We start from the raw sequence: 23,933 nt of genomic DNA, 5'->3' as shown, positions 1-23,933 counted from the left end.
AGAAATGGGGTGGCGCTAAAGAGGCAGTTCATAGAATGACACGCAGATGGTTCTCAGAGGTATAAAGTGTTCTACTTCACTGGTGACAGAACTTGCAGATGTTTGACCCAAGGACCCTGGCCCTCTTCTATTGGATGGAGCTTCACTACTTGACTGCAAATACTTTTCACGAGGCAATGAAGAAATAAATGTGCTTAACTGTTAGCTGAGATAGATTCAAAACACTGCAACCTCAACTGGGGAGAATGAAACACAACTGATTTGTCTATTTCCCTGAGCCTTGCCTGTTTACACTGGTAATATAAAGTACAAGGCAACCTAAACACAAACATGATATGTAAATCAAAGTATTAAAAAACAATCTTCCTGTCCATTCATATGGAATTGGGTAAAGAAACCATAACATATTCATGACAATTATTATTCAACCATAAGAATGAAGATCATCACTTTCAACAAATGAGTTGATTCTAGCATGCACTATTAAATGATAGGCAGTACAATGCAAACAATTACATAAACTGTGTTGTGTTTGTTTATCTAATTCTTCAAAAGAAACAGAAGGATAAGCTAGAAGCTAATGAAAATGGTTAAGCGCTTCAGTGAGCAAGTAACTGAGAAATGGATGGAAAGATGAGAATGAAGAAGAGAGACCCCTCTCTCTGTCTCTCTTCACATTAACTTTCCAATCATCCTGATGCTTTCAATCCATCCGGTAATGTTCAACTAACACAGCTAAGGGGGTGAGCTGTTAGTGCTTGAGACATAAAATAACACTTGAATTAGAGGCTGGGGATGTGATTTGGTAGTAGAACACTTGCTTGGTACAAGCAGGACCCTTTTTTCTATCCTAAGCAATCCTGGGAACATAAACAAGAACCAAAACAGATTAATAAAGCAAAGAAACTAATTCAAGACATGACTAGAAGTTCAGTAGAGACAAAAATTCTGAAGAAAAAATATGGAAGGGCAAACCTCAATAAATCAAACAAAAAATTCTAAGGTGGTGTATACCTTTAATCCCATCACTTGAGAGCAGAGGCAGGTGGATTTCCAGGCATTTGAGGTCAGTCTACTCTTCATATGAGTTCCAGGCCAGCCAGACCTACATGCTGAGTGCAGTCTGTTCTCAGGGCAGATGGTCCTGGGCTGTACAAGGAGGCTAGCTGAGCATGAGCCTTGAGGAAGCCCGCACACAGTGCTCCGCCACGGTTTCTGTTTCAAGTTACTGCCCTGACTTAGTTTATCAGTGATAAACTGGGACCCAGAAGTGTAAGCCAGATAACTCTGTTCCTCCCTAAGCCACTTTTGGTCAGTGTTTATCACAGCAGCAGAGAAAAAAACAGGACAGTGTGTTTCTCTGTTAATTCCCACATTATTTTCTGGGAAAATAATTATTATTAACTGGGCACCTTCTGGCATTAGTCTGCGCAACGCTAGGATTATAGGTGTGCGCCACCATGACCAGCTTCCTATACCCCAGCAATTAGTGACTGAGTCACTTCCCAGCTCCCTGGGCAATCTTTTCTACTTTCTATGAATTTTTTTGTAGTTTGATTTTCTAACTATATTTCCCTGTATTAATTTATATGGGCACTATCCTAAAGCTATTTTACCTTTAATGCTAAAGGAGAAATACTTCTTTCATATATAATGTTGTAGGAACTCCTTCAGCCAGTAGCCTTTATCATATCAGCCCACTTGGGCATGGCCTCTTATACTATAAATTCTGACATAAGGCATGCGCTGCTCTCTCTTCTGGCTGCTTGATTCAGTTCCTATTCCCTGTTTGTGCAGAGGACTGTGATCTGTAAGTCTGCCCCTAAATTAATAACCCTTTATTATACTCAGTTCTGAGTTAATGTAGGCTCATGTTTTACTGTCCATCTTCATCTGGTGCCCAATGTGAATCCCAACTCCATGCCTACCAAGTGGACCAGCTTAACAGGCCAAAATGGACTACAAACCAGCAAGTCACCAACCCCTGCCTAGCTGGCTTGATTTTACGTACTAAGTGTTTTTATTTATTTATTTTGTAAAAACTCCATTAAGCAGAGCGAATTAGAAATTTCCTAGGTTCACACATGCTTCCTCCTGCCTCTTAACTCCACAACTTTCCCTGCTGTACAGAGACCTGTATGGTGCATGTGCAGCTCCAGGTTTGTACTCCCTGCTTGCAAGCTCTGGGCTCCGGCATCCAAAAGAACTCTCCATGTACAGAATTGATTTAATTGCTCTTAAGCAAAAAGCAAAGCATATTTGTCAGTATTTAACCAGGCACCAACATATTGAACCAAAGGAGAGCCAGGCTGTTCCTGCGGCTCCTGATTGAGTCTTACCACCATGTGGTTGTGACCACAACACCTGCTTGGCAATAAAGATTATCACACCTACAACAATTTACCAAAATTTCATAAAAAGGTAACTATTTGATTAATAAACAAATCAATAAACTTGAAAGTTATATAATTGCAGACAATATTACCATACAGGAATTTAATAACCTTTTTGCTTTTACTATGGATGGTATTTTTGCAAGGCTTATATGGTTTTCCTGATATATCCAACTAATTGGCTATTGGGATTTAGCTTTCTTTTCCATATCATATCCTTAAAAATGGTTTGATAAGAGAGCCAAGAATCAGGCATTTTTTTGAAATGATACAGTCTTTATAGACTAACAATGAACAGCTAGCTGGCAGGATTAATACCACCAAAAATCAAAAGTTAGAAGAAAAAATTAATACTATTGAAAATGATAACATTAATTTTGTTGTAAGAAGGTAAAGGGCTGCGTCCTGCCACCTGGCTAGCTTACACCCGAAATAACCACATAGAAATTGTATTAATTAAATTACTGCCTGGGCCATTATCTCTGCCTATTACTGGCTAACTCTCACATCTTAATTTAACCCATTTCTAATAATCTGTACAACACCACGAGGTCATGGCTTACTGGGAAAGATTCTAACCAGTGTCAGTCTCAGGCAGGAGCTTCATGGCATCTCGACCCTGCCCTTCTTCCTCCCAGCATTCAGTTCTGTCTCCCCGCCTACCTCAGTGCTGCCCTATCAAAAGGCCAAGGCAGTTTCTTCATTCCACCAATGAAAGTAACAAACAAACAGAAGGAACTCCTACACCATAATTTTCCAGACAAAATTCAATCCATGTCAAAGGGTACTGAGTTTATCTAAATAAACTCAGATTGTTGAATTTGACAATTAAAATCTGTTTAAAAGTTCTGGTGGGTTGGAGTATCTCTCCAGGAAGGCAATCTACATGCTGTACAAATAATGTTCAAGGATGAGATGTTATCTTTAAAGAAGAAAACTTCATACCATGGAGTCACTTGTACAGAATGAGGACCAGAGGCTAGGTGCACAATGAGATCACTAGAAATATCTACAGGCCACAGGATTCAGGCTTTAAAACAGGACAGTAGTAAAAGACTTGGAACAGCTCAGGAAATCATAAGAGCTGGTGAGTAGGGAGAGAAGGCAAAAGGACAGAATTTAGCATCATTAGTATGTGTCAGAGTCAGAGGTGGCCTACCCAGGGCTTTAGCTTCCTACCCTATAATCACCTCTGAAAAAGCATCAAGTTCTAAAGGCCCAAAATGATGCAAAGAATGTAGATGGATACCTATTGGTATGAATGATCTAAAAGAAATTAATTAGCAGCAGTATCTTATGGCTTGCATTCACCATTTGTTAGGGAGACGGTAAAGACATGGGCTTCCAGCAATAAGACTGCCCCACACAGTTGGCTTGAATTAGTTTCAGCAGTCTTGGAAGATGGGCCACAACTACTAAGGAAATGTTAGGACAAAAGGCAAAATTTTACAAAAGCAGGGAAAAGCAAAAGGACTCGAGACTTCCCTAGATCAAATTCTTGGCGAGGGCACTTATGCTGACCCACAGGCTCAAGTTCTTTATGATGAACAAATCTTGTCCCTATGCCACAAAGCAGCCTAAAATACTTTGGACGGGATTCAACAACCAGGAAAATGAATTAAAACATATACCAGGGTTAAAAAGGGCCAGAGACAACCCTTTAGTGACTTTTTACAAAGATTAACTAAGACTGTACAAATAAGAATAACAGACCCAGATGCTACATGAGTACTTATTGGATCTCTGGCTTTTGAAAATGCCAACTTAGAATGCAAAAAGTTACTTGGGCCTTTAAAGGTTAGATCAGCACCAATGGATGAATGGATCCTGCATACAATGAACATTGAGACATTTGACTATAATACTGAATCTTGGGTAGGAGAAGCAATTTCCAAAAGAATGAAGAAACATCAAAATACCAAATGTCTTAACCGTAGTAGAATTGGACATCTAAGAAGAGATTGCGGACAAAGGAATCTTAGAAATAATGTCTCCTTTGGGAATGGTAAAAATAGAAGATCTCAGCCTTCTGGTTAATGTAGAAGATGTGGTAAAGGCTGACAATGGACTAATGAATGTATATCAACAAAAGATGGACAAGGCAACCTGATACCATCAGCAAATTCCTTGGGGGACCTCTTGCAGGCCCCCAAGTCAAATGCGGTCCAGTCATTCCCAATCACTGTAAAGGACATGTCTCACCAGGAAAATTAAAAAAATGCCTGCTTAAAAAACCATACTGTTCCAGATGATGGAATAAACATGAAGGGTGAATCAAAATTTCCAATAGGAAATAGGAAGCATATATTTTGGCAGACTTCTACAAATGATCAAAGAATAAACCTAGAAGTGCATATAAATAACATTGTAATTGAGGGATTACTAGACATGGGTATTGATGTAAGAATCATTACTCCAGAATATTGGTATGTGAATTGGCCTCTTTAAGAAGCAGATGCTCAATTCCTAGGAATTGGAACCCTATCTCAAGATGGGTTGAATGCATAGGGCCAGAAGAACAGAGAGGAAGGCTAAAGCCATATGTGACTAATATTGTAGTGAATTTATGGGGTCATGACCTGATGCAACAATAAAATACCCAGATTAACATTCCTACAGTCCTGGAAACTCATGTGTCTGGGAAGGATATTATAAGACATTATAAACAAAGGTCACCAGCCATTCAGGCTGTACAAAAACACATAGTGACTAGCAATCCTTTAGATTGTGACAGCAATCTGAACCAACGGCCCTATCTTTAAAATGGTTAACTGAGAAACCAATATGGTTAAACAGTGGCCTTTAACAGAAGAGAACTGTAGACTTTAGAACAGCTGGTACAGAGCAACTAGATGCTCACCATATTGAAGAATCAGCCAGCCTTTGGAATTCTCCTGTGTTTGATGCTAAAAAGAAACCTGGGAAATGGAGATTGATGACAGATTTAAGAGCTGTCAACAAGGTAATTCAAGCTATGTGCCCTCTACAATCTGGAACACCTCTGCTTTGTCTATTACCAAAAGGGTGGCCTCTTATAGTTATTGATTTAAAAGATTGCTGAATAGCCCAACCCTGTGCTAATACTTTGTAAATCAACTATTGGAAATAATATAAGCAGTTTCCTAAGTCTATAATTTACCATTACATGGATGACATTTTGTTATATGATTCAATTGCAGATACCTTAGAAAGAATGTTTGAAGAAGTAAAGAAAGTTTTACCATAATGGGGATTACAAATTGCTCCTGAAAAAAAAAATACAGAAAGGAGATTCAGTCAGTTACTTAGGTTATAAAATAGGTTTACAGAAAATTAGAACACAAAAGGCACAAATTAGGAGAGACTGAATGTAGACTCTTAATGACTTTCAAAGACTGTTAGGAGACATTTCCAGTCTATGACTGACTGCTGGGATAACACCTGATCTAATAGTTCATTTAAACAAAACCTTAGATGATAACAAAGACTAAAATAGTCCCAGAGAATTAACAGCTAAAGCAGAAAAGGAATTGACAGTTGTTGAGAGAATTACAGGACATTCATGTTGCTAGGATGGATCTGAATCTTAATTGCATTCTAGTCATATTGCCTTCCAGAATTTCTCCTACAGGAGTTTTAATGCAGAGAGAAGATATTATCTTAGAATGGATCTTTTACCAAATAAACCAAGTAAAAAATTTAAAACATGTGGAAAAGGTCTCTAAATTATTTATAAAAGGAAAATTGAGACTTCATCAACTAGCAGGGGTAGACCCAGCAGAGATTACTGATGTAATTTTTTAAATTATGGGAAGACAATGAACCCTGGCAAAGAGCTTGTGCTATTTTTTTAGGAGAGATTAATAGCAATTATCCCAAAACTGACAGAATTAAACTTATAAAGAGAACTACTTGGATCCTTCCCTACACTGTACCGGACACACCAATAACTGGAGACTGTACATTTTATACTGATTGAAATAAATCAGGAAAGGCAGGTTACAATATTAGAAGATTTGAGTAAGGTGGAATAAAGCCCTTATAATTATGTCCAAAGGTAGAATTACATGCTATTCTCATGGTACAAAGAGATTTTAAATAACTTCTCAATATAGTTACTGATTTGCAATATGCAGAAAGAATTGTCTTACATATTGAAACCACTGAATTTATACCATATGATACAGAATTGACTTCATTACTTATATAGGTTGAACATATAATCAGGAATAGGCTTTGTTCCATATACATAACACATACCTTATCCCATACAGGTTTGCCAGGTCCTCTAGCACAATGTAATGCAGAAATTGATCAATTACTAATTGAAAATGTGCTGAAGACCTCAGAATTTCATTAAAAAAATCATGTCAATACCAAAGGTTCAAAGAAAAAGTTTTCTATTACATGGCAACAATCTAAGGAGATTATAAAGAGATGTCCTACTTGCTCTTTCTATAATCAAACACCACTACCACAGGGAGTAATCCAAAGGGTACTCAAAGGAATGAAAGCTGGCAGATGGATGTGTTCTACTTTGAAGATTTTGGAAAATTAATATGTGTGCACCACACCATTTACACTTATTCAGGTTTTCAATAGGCAAATGCTTTGAGCTCAGAAAATGCTAATTCAGTAATCATGTATTTATTAAAAGTTATGGCCATCGTGGGTATACTTGCACGGTATATTAAACTTGAATTTTCTTATCAGTAATGAGAAAGGAACAACAGCAGCAGAAAGAAATTGGATAATAGAAAAAACTTCTGAATTAAATCAGACAGTTTATTTCAAGGATGTGTTGACCTCACAATGGAAATCAGGAGATGTGCTAAACTGGGGGAGGGGTTTAGCTCTTGTTTCCACAGGAGAAGAAAAGCTATGGATGACATCAAAATTATTAAAGATTTGGTATGGAAAAGAGAAACGTCTTGAGAAAGAAATGACAGCTCATCCACAAAGGTGACAACTCTACAGGTGGTAAGGAAATCTCACAGGGTTGCAGCAGTCTGTTCTTGTCTTTGCAGGAAAATACTCATCTTCAAAAAGTTAAGAGAGCCTGGACATTTAGATGCCTAAAGAGGAAAAGATAACTATCCACATAGGATCACCAAGCAAAAAGAATTATGACTTCTGAGGATAAGAATAACTATATATATATATACATATATTGGGGTGTGCACATGCGTGCACATGTGTATGCTGCCCAGTAGAATAATAGTCTGGTGTAGAAGGTCCTTCTGTATGTGTGTATCTTTTATTTGTTAATGAATAAAGAACTGCTTTGAGTCTATGGCAGGGAAGAACAGAACTATGCGGGAAAAGGTAGACTGTATGCTGGGAGAAAGAAAGTTGGGAGTCAGAGAGATGCCATGGAGCCACCAGAGTCTGACATGCTGAGTTCTTGCCAGAAAGCCACTGCCATGTGGCAATATTACAGATTAATAGAAATGGGTTAAATTAATATATGAGTTAGCCAATAAAAGCCTAGAGATAATGGTCCAAGAAGTGTTTTAATTAACATAGTTTCTGTGTGGTTATTTTGGTTCTGGGTAGCCAGGACGAACAAGCGGCCCATCCTCCTATAATAGTCATGACTCTCTTAAAAATCAAAGCTGGCTTTGGAGTTGGACAATGACTCTATCCTCCTCTGAATCCAAGCACATTGTTATAAGAAAATTCAGAGTTTCTGTCTCATGTCAGGAGTCATTTGGTATAGGATAGAAAGAATTTAGAAAAAAGTTTACTTTTCTTCATACCTATTTTTTTCTCTGTCATATCTTTCATTGAATATATGTCTGTAGGTCCATATTTCTACATGGTTATGACCTAAAAGAGCTTGGGAAGTTATTCTAGATTAAAAAAAAATAAAGTTAATCATGGCTTCTTAATAACAACATTTTTTTCAGGTGGGCTCTGCTTGCTAGAAGCAAGCGCTCTCATTTCAGAGGGGCTTCCTAACTCAGCTTTAGCTGCAAAACCTTGCAGCTCTTTTAAGAGGTCCTGTCACTAAACACTTAAATGGTGTCAATAAAAAGCTTACCACATGCTTTTTGGTGGAGTTGTGTCAATAAACATGATCATGGCCGGTACCTCCACCATGAGGCTGAAATTTCCAAAAGCTAAAAAATGGGCTGGATCTAGCTGTCAAAGCCACGGCTTTAATCCTAGCCATATTGCTAAACAAATTAAAAACTCACCTGGTTAAAAAAGAAATATATAACAGGCTCCAAAGCCACAGAGAAACCCTGTCTCGAAAAACCAAAAAAAAAAAAAAAAAGAAAAGAAATATATACAATAAAGATAGATTCAGTTTTTTAAAAACTTCTAAATGGTTTATGGTGTATTTAAAAAAATATATGTAGGCTTGAGGAAAAAATGGATAAAGTCCTTAAAGTAAAAAGAGAGTAGTTTGGTATGGTGGCACACACCTTTAATTCCAACACTTGGGAGGCATAGGCAGGTGGATCTCTGTCAGTTCAAGGATAGCCTGGTCTAGGACAGTGAGTTCTAAGACAAAGATACACAGAGAAACCCTGTCTCAAAAAGCCAAAAATTAAAAATAAAAAGAAATAGAGTTTAAAATAAGCCATGTAAAATGGAAAACTCACAGAGAATCTGGATACTGTATATTATTATGCTCTCTTTGAATTGTTTGAATGCTGAGGAAGGAGCAATAGGTGGTAAAAGATATTTGTTTATAAATGCTCCTGAATTAATCCAAGATAGGTATTTTGAAAATACCTTGACTTCAAAATTGAAATCAAAAGGTATGTTATGTTGTAGAATAGGTTTTGCTTTTGTTTCCACAGGAAATGAGAGGCTGTGGATTCATTCTGGGTTAAGAAAAAAATCAGGTTCGATTAAGGAAGACCCCCTGAAAAATCTCTATTAGGAGCAAATGGCCCAGATGTCTGATTTCTACATCTAGAACAGATTCAAGACTGCTGATCAAGCCTCACAGAATTTTCCAGTTAGGACTTGATCATAATTCTAAGTTTTCTTTAGGTCCCCGTAAGATTATCAGCACCCCCAATCAGCAGGAAGTAGCCTGAAAAACTTCACTCACATTCCTGTTCCTCATTCTTGCAGAGGACTGTGATCTGTGAGTCTAGCCCTAAATAAATAACCCTTTATTATACTCAATTCTGAGCTAGTGTGGGATCATTCTTGAGCATCCATCTTAAATATAATTTATTTATGAAAATGAATATGAAAAGTGAATGTATGAAAGAGGCATGGTCAGTTGTTCCTGTTTCCCGTAGTTCAGGTTCTGTCACCCCCTCAGAGAAGGACCTGAATGAGGATAAGGCAGGCTGGTGTGGCTGGCTTCCACGTTGTCTTTCCTATGTTTTATGAAACACCATCTCACTATATAGCTTTTGCTGGCCTGAAACTCACTATGTAGACCAAGTAGGCCTTGAACTTAGAGACCCGTTTGCCTCTGCCACCTGAGCACAGGGGTTAAAGGTAAAGGGTTGTAAGTATATAAACACAAAGAGATCATTGCAATGTTACATATTATTTGTAAATACTATTTTTTTAATTTCAGAGGTAAATGGGTACATTTATAACAGAATATAACTTTGAAATTAATTGAGTCTAACACCAAACTTCCTCTATATTTATGCACAATCTTTAGTAACTGCAGCACGTGCCAAGACTTCACAAAACAGGATCTCTCCCAGCTTGAAGCTACATAATCAATGCTGTGGAGACACTTCTGTTAATGAATAAATAATGAAGTTCTACCAGAAAAGCTGCAGAGTTGACAGAAGTCTTCAACAAAAAGAAAGTTACAAATGATCCTGAAATTAAATGAGAATTTTCATCTACTATAAATGTTTTTAAAAGAGAAAGACAATGTAGATTGGCTTCATATACAATTATTTGACTATAATTTTGCAGAAACTTCTGAGAAAAGACCTCTTTATACTTGCCAACTTTGCACTGATTCTTGTAACAAGGAACAAGTGAATGTGCAATATTCTGTAAATGAAGAATGATCTCTTTGTTAGGGTTACTACTGCTATCATGCAACACCATGACCTAAAAAGTAGCTTGGAGAGAAAAAGGTTCCATATAACAGTTCAGTATCAAAAGCGGTAAGGGCAGGAACTCGAGGACAGGAACCTAGAGGCAGATCCAATGCACAGGCCATGGACAGGTGCTGCTCACTGGCTTGTTCTTCATGCCTCGCTCAGCCTGCTTTCTTATGGGACCCAGGACCACCAACTCAGGGAAGACACACCCAGAGAGGGATACACCTTCCCACATCAATCATTAGTTAAGAAAATGATGGAGGAGAGTTATCTGTCTATGTTTCTTTCATTGGTTAATTAATAAAGAAAACTGCCTTGGCCCTTTAAGAGAACAGAAAATTAGGTAGGCAGAGTAGACAGAACAGAATGCTGGGAAGCAGGATTTGGGGAGATGCTTCAGGCAGTCGCCATAGGGAGTCTCCATGCTTCTCCTCTCCGAGATGGACGCGGGTTAAGATCTCTCCTGGTAAGCCACACCTCGTGGTGCTACCCAGATTACTAAATATGGGTTAAAGCAAGATATGAGAATTAGCCAATAAGAGGCTGAAACTATGGGCCAGGCAGTGTTTTAAAAGAATACAGTTTCCGTGTAATTATTTCAGGTGTAAAGCTAGCCGGCAGCCGGGTGGCGGGACGCAGCCCCGCCGCTTCACACTACAGATTGGCGCTCCAACGTGGTGACCAAATCCACGTAAAAACCTGAAAAAGCTTTAGATAAAGGAGAGAGAGAGTTTAACACAGCTTTTTGCTATTTGCTAGCATGTGCCATAGAGAGATTTCCTGTTTCGGCAATAGCGGCAGAGAAAAAGCTGAGTCATTTTAAAACGAGGCTTCCTGGTGCTGTGCCGCCAGTGCGAACTCTGGCTTTAAAGCATTTCAGTGGCTTTTATGGACTGGATGTTTGTGTGCCTGCTTGGGATCGGAAAGAAAGTGCTGCTCTGAGACCATGCCAATGGCTCACTGCTCCCTGCCTGCACCTGGGCAGATGGCGGAATCAGGCTTAGGCCAGCGGGAGAACATGGCGGATTTCTGCCACCATACAGAGAGATGTTTTTCAGACTGCGCAGTGCTCTGCATGTCAGATTTGGCTGTAACTTGGATGAAAAGAGTTTTTGTGCTGCACGCTCAGTCTCAGAGTTAAAGTGCTGAGTGCGGCTCCTACCTGGCGGCCCCAGAGCTAGTAGAAAATGGTACATCCTCCATTTTGAAATTGGAGAGAGGTGGAGCCAACATCCAGAGCAGCCGGCAGCTCTGCAGCTCAGAGCTGCAACCGATTCAGAGTCACAAGCGGCTCAGCTATGTTGGACTGGGCGTGGCAAGCCTGCAGTACCTGTTTTTGACCTAGGAATGTCACAGCTTAGATTCTTAAGTGTGTAGCGATTTAAAAGCACAAAACAAAAGTGCTCCTGGATAGTAAAAAAATTACAGATTCACAATAGGAAAGATTCAGACATAGAAGGCCTTTAACTGGGTCACAATGTTGGATAAATGTACGTAGGCTTGAGAGCGAAAGAGAAGAAATAATATAGAAAATAAAGTTAATGCCTTTAAAAAAAAAGGGTAAAGTCTTTAAAGAGACAGAGTACAGATAGTTATAGATTAAAAGAAGTAAAGTGATAGAGTAAAAATAAGCCACATAAAAATGGAAAATTCACAGAGAGTCTGGATTATGTATTTTGTTGTGTTTTCTTTGATTTTTTTGACTGTAAAGGAGCTAAGTACAGAGAGACATTTCATTATATGGGCTGCCAGGCTAGATCAGAATGGACATCTTAACGGTATGACTTCAGGATTTGGATCTAAGAACATGATGCTTTGGAAAAGAGTTTCTTCTTTTGTTTTCACAGAGGACGAGACTCTGTGGATTGCTTCTATCCCAATATGGTATGATAGACCACGCCCTCCTGAAAGGTTGCTGTGAACACCCTCAAAAAATTACTTCGCTCAACTGCCGACTGGGATAAACCTAACAGACAGGTTATACCATAAAAGACCTAAATAACAACGCCCCCATTCAGCAGGAAGCAGTTTGGAGAGAAATAACTGCGCCCACATTCCCAAATATTGTTTATAAATGTTCTTTTACATTTAAAGGGGGATATGATATAGATATGAATAATTTGCATTGGTATGGATTTTAAGGTCAATTTGTTATATGTATATGTATTTCTGATTTTGATTAAGCTATTGTGATTGTAGTTCATTTTAAAGAATGTAATGTATAATTAGGAAATATAGGTTGTTAATGGATAATCATCGATTAATAGTCAAGCTTGTAGTCATGTTAGTCATTTTCTAGATGTGCATAGATATATTTCAGATAGGCATTCTTCATATCTTTCAAAGACTGCAGAATATGGCATTTAATGTTTTAATAACTTAGGGTTTTTCATGACAATGAGACACGTCTGCTCCTGGCAGCACCAATCTACTTCGAGAGGAAGATGGGCATCGAAGAGGCTACTTATGGAGTTTGTTAGCCATTTGGGCAAGAAACTGCTCTTGCCTGGACTGTTGCATAAACTGGACACAAAGAACCCGCAGAGAGAGGACTGCTGAACTTGCCTAAAGGTGAGATGGTCTTTCGGGGTTCCTGATTCGTGAAAGAGTCTGCGAGACGTTCTGCAGGACACAGCAGAAAGTGACTGAACTGTCTTTGGAATTTTTCTGCTTCATGGAAATGTCTGCTGGATACTGTGGGCCTGAAGCCCGAAGATGGATGCCCCAACAGTGCAGAGGAACTTTGGGTGACTGTCTAGGCAGCGAGTTGTCTCTGTCATTTCTAGAGTTTGAAAGTTACAAATGACTTGTTTACTTAGGTAATATTATATCCTTGTGGAGTCTTTGATGGAGTTGAAGAATAAATAGATAGTTATAGATTTCCTTAGTTATGATAAAAGATAAAATAGATTTAAATATTGTAACTGTAATACTTGCTTGATAACTGTTTTGTTATATGTAATTTTGCTATGTTAAAGTTGAAGCCTTTCTTTTTTGTTTAAACAGAAAAAGGGGAAATGATGGAGGAGAGTTATCTGTCTATGTTTCTTTCATTGGTTAATTAATAAAGAAAACTGCCTTGGCCCTTTAAGAGAACAGAAAATTAGGTAGGCAGAGTAGACAGAACAGAATGCTGGGAAGCAGGATTTGGGGAGATGCTTCAGGCAGTCGCCATAGGGAGTCTCCATGCTTCTCCTCTCCGAGATGGACGCGGGTTAAGATCTCTCCTGGTAAGCCACACCTCGTGGTGCTACCCAGATTACTAAATATGGGTTAAAGCAAGATATGAGAATTAGCCAATAAGAGGCTGAAACTATGGGCCAGGCAGTGTTTTAAAAGAATACAGTTTCCGTGTAATTATTTCAGGTGTAAAGCTAGCCGGCAGCCGGGTGGCGGGACGCAGCCCCGCCGCTTCTCACTACAAGAAAATGTTCTACAGGCTTGCGTGCGGCCTGATCTTATGGAGGCATTTTCTCAATCAGGGTTCCCTCCTCTCAGATAACTAGAGTCTGTGTCAAATTGACATAAAATTAATCAGTACAGCAAGATAACATTTTCCATTACTCTGGTACTTATCTAAATAATGTCAGGAATATTCCTGCAAGCAGTTAAGAACATCTTTATAAAAATATACAGTCATGGCTGTTTAAAAACAGACAGTGTCGTTTAAATCATGAAGCTCATCAATTCAAACTAGTGTGCAGAATGTCTATAACACCTAGTCAAACAATGGAACAAACTATCACGCAGTAAATGTGGCACCATGACCTGACTGTTCTAAATACATGCAAACACATATGCATCCAAATGCTTACCCACATGGACACAGAAAGAAAAATGCATATAACCCAAATAGGATGTTCACAAAACTTTAAAAAATTGTCATGCTTCATGCAACAGAGTGATCTTTTACATTACTATATGTTTAAATGTTTTTCTTCAAACAAAATATCATACTTCCATGTTTTAAATATGCATACATACTTGTGGTAAAATATATATGTATATAAATACATATTTATCAGTACATCTGCTAGACAGTTTGAGAGTATTTCAACCCCATAGTGTGTTTGTGTATCTTGTAAATCTAGGATCATCACTGTGACTTCTCTGAGCAGCTGAACTGGGTGACCATGGAAGGGGCTTCTGAATGGTTTTACTACCAACTAGAAATATGCTCAGAGTTTCTCAGTAGCAGAAACAGATTAATTTTGTGCATTTTTGATTGCAAAAGGTCTTCACAAACCCATATTATCTTTTAAGTTTTCAAGAATGATTAATATCACATTGACTTTTAGATTCCTTTCTAATGCAAGCTTCTTGTTTTACCAAACACATAGAAATACTGGTTATGCAAGATGTAAAATCACTCAGAAAATAAGTTTTATTGTTTTTTTTTTAAAAATGCCAAAACACTTAACGTGGTCTGTTTTTTTATTTGTGCTACTTAGAGTGAAGAAGAAAAACCAAAACACTGCCACGAGGCACATACAAGTGATTCAAGCACTTGGGAGGTGGAGGAAGGAGAATAATGAGTTTTGCAGTCAACTCTGGGTGTATAATGAGACAAGTGCTGTCATATTTTTGCAGTGAAAATTCAGTGACATTCAGGCTCCATCACTGGGACAAGTGTGTGTCAGGCCCCACATACCTGGGCTGTGCTACAAAGCAACACAAGGGGTTCCTAGACTACTGAAACAGAACACATTATTATAGCACATGAATATAACAAAAGTCTAAGCACTGAGGACAAAAGAAAGTTCTTTTGTTATGGAAGAAAACTTTCATAATTGACTAATTCATCCACTCCCTCTATTTACTGAACACTGGCATCTGCCCCAGTACTGAACTGTAACACTAGTGCCAACAGTAAACAAGAGCTGTCTAGTGGCACACAGCTGAATGGACACCAACAGAGTAATGTGTGATCATAAGACAGCATGTACTGTAGAGGAAACTGCAGGACATTGCCGGCAAAAATAACAGTTGACATGGTTTAGAAACAGGAAGGAAGATTACATAAAAATATATTTCAAGTGACACCTAGGAGGGTCACGTCTCAGCAAGGACAGGTAAGCACAGGTAGAGCAGCGACCTGAAAACGTGCAGACATGAGACAAAGAGCGGGTGACAAGCTCTTTAGGTGGACGAGAGCTTGGCAGGCTTGAGGTAGCAGAGAAAGAAGGGGCCATAATCCTCATAAAAGAATTTCACAAGCCGGGCGGTGGTGGCGCACGCCTTTAATCCCAGCACTCGGGAGGCAGAGGCAGGCGGATCTCTGTGAGTTTGAGACCAGCCTGGTCTACAAGAACTAGTTCCAGGGCAGGCTCCAAAACCACAGAGAAACCCTGTCTCGAAAAACCAAAAAATAAAAAAAAGAATTTTACACACACATGCATACGTGTGCACACACCCCCCCACACACAAGTCTCTCTGCCTAGGGTTTCAGTTAACTAGAGTCTGATCTTCTCATTCAACTTAATCTGAAACTATTAACAGAAAAATTCCAGAAATAAACAGTTCATACAATTTAAATAATTTATTGTAGAATATTATAACTATTCTATTTATTATTGGTTATCACTTACTGTACCTAATTTATGGATTAAAAACTCACAGGAATGTATGTCTCTAAAACCACAGTATATACCAGGTTAGTCATGATCTAGAAAGTAGGACTGAATTTCCTGCTATGTCCTGTATATTGTGAACTGACATGTAGGATGTTCTGGCCAAGGGAGGGTTTGCCTATCAGCAAGTTTCAGGATACACATTGATGCAAATGATGTCTTTATCCAGGGCTTTAAAAGCATACTCCCAGCTTTATAGTGAAATCTATTAAACTTAAAAAAATACTGTTAGCTGGGCGGTGGTAGCGCATGCCTTTAAGCACAGCACTCGGAAAGCAAAGGCAGGCTGATCTCTGTGAGTTTGAGGTTAGTCTGGTCTACAGAGTGAGTTCCAAGACAGGCTCCAAAAACTGCAGAGAAACCCTGCCTCAAAAAAACAAAACATTTAAATTTTATGTATAAACATAATAACATATGCTCACCTCAAGCATTCAGCATCATGTTGAGGTTTTTCTTTGACTTTTAATTTTTCTGCCTCTAGGTATTTGGTGGTATAAATGACTTCAGTCTCTTCATCTTTTAGAACTAAACAATTAAGAAAAATTCTATAATCATTTAAGAATTGAACAAAAAGTTATCTTTAGTCATTCATGAAAAACTTTATTTTTTTTGTTGTATGTATATCAAATACATATAAAAATAATTTTTATTTTCTAATGTGACATGGCAATTTAGATAATGACTATCAGTGCTCACCAGGCCTGGCAGTGCAGGTCTGTACTCTCAGCTATTCAAGAGGCTAAGGCAAGAGAGCTGTAAGTTCAAGACAAGATGGCAGTCAAGGTTACAGCTCAGGGGTAGAGTGCGTGTGTGGCTTGTGTCAGGCCTACACTCAATCCCCATAACTCAGACAAACTACAGCTGTAACACTAATTCAGTTGTGTGTTCTATCCACTACATCTGTATAACAGCAGAAGCACCAACCACCAGGACAAAGAGTCTTTAAATACCAACCCATCACAGTCCTATGCATAACACTGTATTTGATAGCAGGATAAATGGACTCATGCAGCTTATACCTTTAAGTTTTTTCTGGACAGTAAATAATTCTTGTAACAGTTGACGCTTTTGTTTTTGAAGTTCCTGTAACTGGCCACTGTTCAATTCCATTGACTTCATTTCTATAAACAAATACAGTTATCATCAAAAAGTTACCCAGGAATAAATTTAATTAAAGAGGCTAACAATCTGTACACTGAAAACCATCACTGCTGAGAGACAATGAAGGCTAAACAGAAACGGCCCTATTCATGAATCAGAATCAATACTTTTAAACCAACCAAATTCCCCTGGGCAATATACACATGCTATGCCATCCCAACAAAATCTCTAACAGCATTATTCCCTGAAATAGAAAATACAAAACTGAAAAATAAGAAACAAGTGGAAGAAAGCATTCAGGTTTTGGTGTAATTAAATATGGCATCAATGATTAACCTTTTGTCCTTCAATAAAATTCTAGGTAGCATATGGTCAATTTAAAGTCCCAACTGGATTCTCTTGACCACCTAAGGAACTGTCTTTAGTAAACTAACCAGCATATATTAATCACCAGTATGATAGGTTAGTTAGGATAACAAAAGGGGATACAGAAATATTCCATTACCATCAAATAAAAGAAAAACTTCATAACTTCCCAAAATAATAAGAAAGTCCACTTTGTAACTGAAACTGATTCAGGATTACCCCACACACTACACCAGGACATGACTGCAGTTCCCCAGAGCCACTCAAGTTCCCTCTACCTAGAGCCGATACCTCCCAAACAACACTAATTGTCCTGAAGACATGTCTCCTAATATTTTAAGTATTTTACTCTTCTGCCATAGATTTTGGACTCCAATCCCATATTCTGTAGGTCTCTGAGTTTTTTTTAAGTCTTATTTCCCTTCTATGTATCTGCACTCTCTGGTTGGCTGTTTGTAGCTGAAATAATAAAAACCCAGAGACAGATATTGGGGTTCATCTTGAAGATAAGAAAAAGCAGTCAGTCACTAGAGAGCTCTTACCCTTTTGAAATCTTCAGACTCAAAGAGAGCGAGTTCCTGTCTCATCTTGCCTAGTGCTGGGATGAAAGGCATGCACCACCACCCAGCCTCTATAGCTAACTAGTGTGGCTGCTGGGATTAAAGGTGTGTGCCACCACTGCCTGGCCTGTATGACTGATTAGTGTGGCTATTTTGTCTTCTAATATTCAGGCAAGTTTTATTAAAATACAAATGAAATATCACTACAGCTGTTAATACCTTTTAGGGAATTATCATCAGATACTGTATTTTCAACCCCTAGTGTTGTTTCCATAAAACATCTTTATTTAAATATAACTCAACTATGGTATAATTAACCCTTTAAGGCACACAATTCAGCAGGTTTATCATACAGGCTCTACATCTGTTACCATTATGTTGGACCACTCCACTTCTGTTAGCATACACTGCCTAGTTTCCCCAGATCCTCTTTCTTTTAGGCAATGACTGTTGCACTTTCTGTTTGTACAGATTTGCCTATCTGTACAAATAAAGAAGAATCACAATATGCATAATTCTGTGTCTGGGTTATTTCACACAAAGCAATAATTTTAACATCTATGTTGTACCATGTACCTGTGTGTTGCAGAATATTTGTATACTGTGTGAAGATACGTTTCTGTGATTGGTGTAATAAAAAATTAAATGCCTAATAGCTAGGCAGGAGGTATAGATGAGACTTCCAGGGAAAGAGAGAGGAAGTAAGAGGGATGAATGTAGGCTCACAGGAGATGGAAAGAGATGCAGAACAAGCTGGATGGGCAGAAAGAGAGGTAACAGCTGCCACATAGATTAGTAAAAATGGGTTAAGTTTTAAGAGCTAGTTAAAAACAAGCCTAAGTCAAGGCCAAGCTTTCACAATCAATAATAAGCTTTCATGTCATTATTGTGAAGGGACAGACAAAGACTCATTACATTTGGCGCTCCAAAACAAGGCACAACCACATGAACAGAGAAGTCACACCAACCAGCACTACCACAGTGCAACCTGGGCCTCTCAACATGGGAACACCTATGAGACTGGATGAGACATGATAAGTCATGTTGGTTACAGAGTCCTCATGACTTATTATTACATGCCATCCTTTCATATGGATGGATAGAGATTTATATTACAGTTTGGTTATGCAGTACAAATGGACTTATAAAATTGAAAGATGCCTTTCATCTGCTCAAACAAAACCAATCATCTTTAACTGATTTGTGCACAGTGCACATTCCATACTTGTGTTAGTGCAGATATACATCTTAAAAGCTTGTTTGTTTTCAGGGAAAAAAAGACTAAAAACCTGGGCCCACCATGAGACAGAAGATTGAGGTAATGGGTGCGTGGTAGAGTAGAGCTCTTCACGGAAGCTAGAAAGTAGAGAAAGTAGACAAGAACAAACAGCCCCCAAACACACACACACATACACACACACACACACACACACACACACACACACACACAGTGGGGACCAGGCCTTTAGCACATCTTACTGTTTGTGTTACTGAACCATAACACAAGCTCTTGTTTTCTTCACGTATTCAATCTTTTACTTCGTCCTTTCTCATCCATGTGCCTTCTGTCTGCTTTCTTGCTGCTAAAATCCCCAGCGCTGCGTTAAGCAGACATGACTAGTGTAGATACACTTACTTTGTGCTTAGGTGGGGAACGTTCCTTCTTTTACCATTAAGAATGACATCAACTTTGGGTCTTACATAAATATCCTTTAGGCTGAGGAAAGTCCCACCTAGCTTTAGCTGAGTAGATGTTTTATAGGTAAAGGACACCAGTAAAGGGCATATTTCACTATGTTTGCTCATTTTTAAATACCGCCCATTTAGCTCCACATTACACTCACGTCCCTGAATACTCTTACATGCATTGGTGCAGTTTCCGTGCTTTCTTCTAATTGCATCATTTCTGTCACTTCTGTTAACATGTTTGCTGATCCAAAGATTGCCTTACTGCCTTAAGCTATAATCAGTTGCTTGATAACATGTCTAGTGATTTTCTTAATGCGCATCAGACATGTTTGCAATACAGCTGAACATTTGAGTTTTGCTTTCTTCTAAGGCTTGCTTATGCTCATATTAATGGACAGATAAGTTGTTTGGGGTCAGATTCAGACACTGTTTGTAACATTTTTATAGAGTAAGTCTATGAGAGCATTTAGTCTTATTTTTAAATTTTTTCAGATTTATTTTTACTTATTATGTAAAAGTGTTTGCACACATGTATGTATGTGCACTATATATGTTTCTGGTGCCTTCCATGGTCAAAGTAGGAACTGGAACTGGAGTTATAGAAGATTGTGAGCCACCATGTAGGTATTAGGAACTAAACTAAGTACTCTTCAAGAGCAAGAAGTGCTCTTAACACTGAGATATCACTCCAGCCCCTCATCCTAGCCTAATTCAATCTAACTTTATTAAGCAGGGCTTTTCTAGTTAATAGAAACTTTCTACTGTGACTACGTGGCATACCAGCACCTCCTTATTCCATGTCACTTCTCAAAACCGCTGACTTTAACATTTCCTGGAACTTTCTCTGTCCTGCTTGGAGGGTTTACACCAGGTAAGTACCAGTTAAGAATCCTCCATGAGTACAGGTTAAAATCTGCTCCCGATTTCAGTATGAATTTCATCTCCTCATGGACCTGTCCTCTAAGTTCTAGCCAATGTGGCCTCCATGAGGGCTGATCTTGACATCTTCAGTTCAATCAACCACTTTGCGTTATGTAAGTCCTCCCACTCAGTGCAACTAAAACTGCATCCTGACTGAGAACTGAGCAAGAATGAGGTGGTGCTAACGTGCTTCTCTTCTCTGTTGGACCACAACCATGTATTTCTTGTTCTGAATATATAAAATCATGTTTTCACACTATTTTACCAGTCATCCAGTTTTTTTAATGTCAGGAGGGAAATTCTATAAAATTGTTCTTTTGTGATCATGAGCGGAAGCTTACACAGCATCCCAATCACCCTTTCAGAAACCTCTCTTCTATGCTGCATTGCAAGCTCCTGAAAACATGACCTGAGCCTCAGCCATCTTTAAACTCCAGTTCTTAGTTCTGGCATAGTATGTGCAAAGCATATAACAGGTCCATAAGAAAGCCCACGGAACTTAATTTAATGGATCATACAGTTGCTTTAACTATGTGTTTCTAGCCATAACAGATGGCTCGGAGGTTAGGAACACTGGTACCCAGCATCCACATGGCAGCTCATGACTGTCTGTGACTCCAGCTCCAGGAGTCTAGCTCACTTCTCACTCTTCTGGCTAGTGAATGCATGTCGTGCAGAGACACTCTGGCACAAACACACAAAATAAAAGAACTATACTTTTAAAATATTTGTTTCTGTTCATTTATTATGCAAACTTTCTGTGAAAAGAAAATCAACCTCACAGCTGTTCTTCTGCTCCTTTCATAAATGGAAAAAAAGGAAGACGCTAATGGTAACAAGATGGCTCTAGGACATCACACGACTCTTAAGACAGAAGAAGTCACAGCGTCTTATTCAGCATTATCAGACAAAACAGCTTTGCTACACCTAGACAAGCATAATGGAGAAATTTTGGATTTAAATATTCCCGAGACAGAGGATGTATTGTTTTCAGTCCTCAATCTCTAGGCTACATAATTTAAAGAATTATCTATTTTATTTGCCAGTAAACATTGGCTGTGAGGAAATATACACAACAAGGCACACAGAAAGAAAGTTCTGGTACAATGCGGGGGCCTTAGGAGCCTGAAATCCAGTCTCTCCTTGATAGGGATTTATGATGATGATGATGATGATGATCATGATAATCATGATGTTTTGTTTTTCATGATAGGGTTTCTCTGTAAAACAGTTCTGGCTGTCCTGGAACTCATTTTGTAGGCTGGCCTCAAACTCACAGAAATCTGCCTGACTCTACCTCCTGAGTGTTGGGACCAAAAGCATGTGCTACCATCACCCAGTGATTGATTGGGGTTTTAAGGGTTCTTGGAGGGTCTTCCTTGCCAGCCCCATCTAGGGTTGGTTAGTTTGAAAGCAGACAGGGTGACTGATGGGTCCACAACTTTGGGGTAAGTATGTCCTCCTAGTCCGCCTCCAACAAAGATACAGAATTGAAGAAATTAGACCCTGGGCTTTAGGGTAAATGGTCCTCTCCATTCTTCTACTGTCTCCTTTTTATTTTATATTTTAATTTATAGATTTATTGAGGTATAAATGATGGAGTAATCACTTTTAGTTTCTTCCTCAGCCTAAAAGTCCCAGGCTGCAATCAAAAACTTAGTTGATTTTGTTTTTCTGTGGTTTTGTTGCTGTTGTTGTTGTTGGATTTTAAAACAGGGTCTCACTTTGTAGCACTGGCTACCCTGAAACTTGCTGTGTAGATCAGGCTGGTCTCAAACTCATAAACTTCTGACTACCTCAGTCTATTTAGTACACAAATTAAAAGAGTATGCCACTAGGTTTTATGGCTGTAAATATTAAACCAAACTAAGATAAACAAAATTCATTCCCATCTTTAAACAAGAGTGCTTTCCCATATGTCTACTGAAAATCATTAATAGACTAATTAGTAATAAATTAATAATTAGGCAAAGTCCAAATGAAATACATATATTTTTTCCTATCTAGGAAGAACTGATTCACCAATTGAGAGAAGTAAACACAAAAAATACTTTGGAGCCGGGCGGTGGTGGCGCACGCCTTTAATCCCAGCACTCGGGAGGCAGAGTCAGGCGGATCTCTGTGAGTTCGAGGCCATCCTGGTCTACAAGAGCTAGTTCCAGGACAGGCTCTAAAAAAGCTGCAGAGAAACCCTGTCTCGAAAAACCAAAAATAAAAAATAAAAAAAAAAATACTTTGGAAAAATGTTATGACAATCACAAAAGTTATTATTCTGCATCAAATGATGAATCATGAACCCATAAATTCTCAAATGTTTAAAATAAATATACTTTCACAAATTATATAAAATACCAATTATTCCACATTCCTAATTCCTCAGGCCTGAAATGCTGGCCTTGACACCTCATCCCTAGCACACGGATCTTCACGACAACCGAGAATCAACACTGTGGTTGCTCTGTTGTGACAATCTTGTCCAAGTGTAACATCTTTTACCGAGATACCTCCTGCTTTTTCCTGCTCACTCTCCTGCTGTGGGATGATAACGATCTTGTACCCTGTAAAGATTATCACTCATATTGGTATAATAAAATGCTGATTGGCTAGTAGTCAGGCAGGAAGTATAGGTGAGGTCACCAGACTAAGAGAATTCTGGGAAGAGGAAAGGAGAGACACAGTTGCCAGTCAAACACAGAGGAAGCAAAAATGCCTCACTGAGAAAAGGGACCAAGCCACATGGCTAAACATAGACAAGAATTATGGGTTAATTTAATTGTAAGAGCCAGTTAATAATAAGTCTGAGCTAATAGATCAAACAGTTTATAATTAATATAATCATCTGTGTGTTTATTTGGGACTGAACTGCTACAGAACCAGGTGGAACAGTAACTTCCATCTACACTCTATATCTTCTCGTTTGGGCTTTTACTTCTCTTAAGAATGCTCTTCTATTAGCTCAGGTAAACTGTTTCAGTGGGTGAACCCATCATGGTCTTGACCTCTTTGCTCATATTATCATCATTTCCACACTTCAACTGGACTTTGGGAGCTCAGTCCAGTGCTCTGATGTGGGTCTCTGCCTCTGTTTCCATCAGTTACTGAATGAAGGTTTTATGGTGATCTTTAAGATCCAACTCCAGCCAGACTGGGAAGGAACAAGCATAGGACCAAACTAGTCCCGCTGAATGTGGTTGACATTTATACGGCTGGGGCAGATTCAGGAGCCACTGACAGTGGCACCAGGATCTATCC

At 38.7% G+C, this 23,933-nt stretch overlaps 1 protein-coding gene across 1 annotated transcript in view; it reads right to left on the bottom strand.

Annotated features, from left to right (window-relative positions):
- Ccdc172 (coiled-coil domain containing 172) overlaps positions 1 to 23,933 on the bottom strand; it is a 54,631-nt gene that overhangs the window by 4,531 nt on the left and 26,167 nt on the right. The window contains exons 5-6 of the mRNA XM_038318145.1: positions 17,064 to 17,165; positions 16,467 to 16,569 (exon numbers count right to left, since the gene is read on the bottom strand). Coding sequence (XP_038174073.1) covers positions 16,467 to 16,569; positions 17,064 to 17,165 — 205 coding nt within the window. The remainder of the gene's footprint in view (positions 1 to 16,466; positions 16,570 to 17,063; positions 17,166 to 23,933) is intronic.

The sequence above is a fragment of the Arvicola amphibius genome, chromosome 1 (genome assembly GCF_903992535.2).
Source record: "Arvicola amphibius chromosome 1, mArvAmp1.2, whole genome shotgun sequence".
NCBI lineage: Eukaryota > Metazoa > Chordata > Mammalia > Rodentia > Cricetidae > Arvicola > Arvicola amphibius.
This window is presented reverse-complemented; position numbering and strand designations above follow the sequence as displayed.